At 40.1% G+C, this 3,076-nt stretch overlaps 1 protein-coding gene across 1 annotated transcript; it reads left to right on the top strand.

The window, feature by feature from the left end:
- Positions 1 to 406: 406 nt before the first annotated feature.
- On the top strand, positions 407 to 2,306 carry LOC112507294 (probable protein phosphatase 2C 24). The gene is made up of 4 exons (XM_025111820.1): positions 407 to 1,037; positions 1,131 to 1,448; positions 1,538 to 1,643; positions 1,722 to 2,306. Exons 1-4 carry the CDS (start codon positions 558 to 560, stop codon positions 2,057 to 2,059), a joined length of 1,242 nt encoding a protein of 413 aa, XP_024967588.1. The 5' UTR covers positions 407 to 557; the 3' UTR covers positions 2,060 to 2,306.
- The last annotated feature ends 770 nt before the right edge of the window (positions 2,307 to 3,076 follow it).

Below are 3,076 nucleotides of genomic sequence, written 5' to 3'. Positions count from 1 at the left end.
TTTAAAAATTAAAAATAATTAAAAGTACAAATGTCTCTCTACATTTCTCCTTTTAACTCTTCATTTTATAATATCGTTTCGCCGAGAAAATGGAAACCCACATTTTTCTTTTTTATTTAAATTTATTGTTAACTCTGCCAACATACAACACAATCTCGTACTTGAAGATCTTTGCCACGCATACCCCCTACCAGCCCCTATTTTACTGATCACATGCGTGTCAGAACACGAATTGACCCTCCATCACGCGTGGTAATTTCCCATTCGTCCACGTTTTCGCCGCCAAAAACATCTTTTACCAGATGAACGGCCCAGATCATCCCGCCCTTTCTTCTGGATACTGTTTCTTTGCCCGAAATTCTTACGGGCCGCTGGTCACCACCTTACGTGGCCAAACTTGAAACCTTCTTTAAAGTCCTATGGCTTCCCTTTTAAACATCAACATATTTTCAATTCAATTACTCGCTCTAATCTGTGGTTTTCTTCAAGGAACTTGACATAGGCATCGAATATCTGTGCTGTGCTGTGCGTTTGGTTGGTGTTGATCGTGGTTTGGAATGGCAGAAATATGTTGTGGAATTGTGAATGAGAAGGAGGCGTCGCCGTCCGGGGAGGCGAGTTCACAAGCGGCACGGCGTAAGAGGATGGAAATCAGAAAAGTTAAGTTTGTTGCCGGTGTGCCAACAATTGTTAACGATAAGGGATGCAAGAAAGCGAGGCTATCGATCTCACCAGCGTCGTTCTCACGCGGATACAACTACGCCCTCCAGAATTCTAGGTTTTCGGAACGGAAACCGACGTCGGAAAATGATGATAGAGCTGATGTTGACAAGCCTACTACATCTCTAGTGTCGACGAGTTCCAGTCCTTCAGGATCTCGAGAGTCGATTCCTAAATTCGGAGTTGCATCTGTGTGTGGACGGCGGAGAGAGATGGAAGACGCCGTCGCTATTCATCCATCGTTTATCGGAAATGATGATGATCAAACATCTAATCTGCACTACTTTGGTGTCTACGACGGCCATGGTTGTTCTCACGTATGTTATATATAAATAAATATATACATATACAATACTTGTATCTGGATCATCATTTTAATCAATATCAATGTTTTGAATCATTGATTCTAGGTTGCAAGGAGGTGCGAGGATCGACTACACTTGTTGGTGAAGGAAGAAGTTATCAGCAAGAAGACGGAATCAATAGAGTGGATGAACACCATGGAGCGAAGCTTCAGTCAAATGGACCAGGAAGTAACAGCCTGGAACCAACAAGCTAAAATCGGCGACTGTCGGTGTGAGCTTCACTCGCCGGAGTCCTACGGCGTCGGATCTACGGCGGTGGTTGCCGTTGTGACTCCTGATAACATCATCGTTGCAAATTGCGGCGATTCCAGAGCCGTGCTTTGTCGAAACGGCAAAGCAGTGCCTCTATCAAGTGATCACAAGGTTAGGGGCGGTTTTCGTTAAGTCTCTGTAGATAAAGCTATCTAAAACGATGTTAAAAGCTCAATTCCGACTGGTTTTCACTTTTGTAGCCTGATCGTCCTGATGAATTGAAACGGATCGAAGCAGCTGGCGGGAGAGTTGTATACTGGGAAGGCGCGAGAGTTTGCGGAGTTCTCGCCATGTCTAGAGCCATCGGTACGTACGATTTGTGAAACGAAGTGCTTGTTTTCGAGGATTCATTTGTTTAAATACGATTTATTGGTTCATTTTTAGGCGATAATTATTTGAAACCTTACGTGAGTTGCGAGCCGGAGGTGACGATCACGAAGCGAACGGGCGAGGATGAGTGTTTGATTCTTGCAAGCGACGGACTTTGGGACGTGGTGTCGAATGAGACGGCGTGTGGACTGGCGAAGATGTGTCTGAAAGGAAATGCGCCGTCGGAGGAGATGAACAGTCCGCCTATGAGTGCTGATGCATCCAGTTACGAGAACTGCGACAAGGCGTGTTCAGATGCGTCGTTGCTACTGACGAAGCTGGCTTTGGCACGGCAGAGCATGGACAATGTTAGCGTTGTTGTTGTGGATCTCAGGGCAAATGGATCGTCATGATAGACGACTCTGACTGCCGACTGGTCTTGTAGGTCAAAATCGAGTTTAATTCTATATTTAGCGTAAAAAAGTTTTGATGTTGACGTGTGTTTGAGGTTGAGGTCGGAATTAAATTAGCAGCCATAGCATTTACAGCAAGTAGAGTGGTGGATTACTGAAGATGCATCTTTTATCGATTGGATTAGATTTTGGTTGAATTATAAATACAACTACAATGCATTCACATGTGAATGTTTACTAAATTTGATTTACGGTCTGACTTATTTTATTTTTTACCTTCGCCTTGTTTTATAATACAGTCACAAGTGAATGCTCTTGGAAGTTGATGAGACCTCCACAAAACTCCCAGGTCCGTTCCTGACACGGGCGAACGTAAACATATGGTTAACCGCAACTCCGCAAGAAACAAAGAATTCATTGCTAAAAATCTATTTATCATCAGAAAGAGTATAATAATAATATATCATCGTTATAACTTGTGGCAGAAACATGACATCGTTAAAAAAAGCATCGTCAAAGTTCACTTTTCTTGTAGTGACTCTCAGTAAGTACGAAAAAAAATCCAATAAATGTTTTTTATTGGTATAAAATTGAGTACAAAAAATGCTAATAATTTACTAAAGAAATAAATCTTATTTATCTTTATTATAAATATATAAGAATACCTAAATTTACGTACTTCTTATTAGGTAATTTGAAACAAAGAGTATAGAAACTATGGTTAATAATTTTTTATAAAAAATAATGATTTTTTTAGTTCATAACAAAAAATATGTGTTATTTTGATGCAAAAAGAGAATTTATGTGAATGAAGTAATCGTGAGAGTCAATGAGAGATCAATAATAAATAAGATTATCAAAGTCTTTTGTAGACATATGAGGATCAATAAGAATATGAAAGAAAAGATGATCCGTTGAGATCCAGTAAAAATAAATAATGAATTAAACATATAATAAGTAAGCTCAACAAATGATTGTTTGAGCATTTAAATAGAATCTTGTGACGTGGTGAAATCC

Source organism: Cynara cardunculus (assembly GCF_001531365.2).
Source record: "Cynara cardunculus var. scolymus isolate 2C chromosome LG 2, CcrdV1, whole genome shotgun sequence".
Classification (NCBI taxonomy): Eukaryota; Viridiplantae; Streptophyta; class Magnoliopsida; order Asterales; family Asteraceae; genus Cynara; species Cynara cardunculus.
Note: the sequence above shows the minus strand (reverse complement) of the source record. Positions and strands in the feature narration are given on the sequence as shown.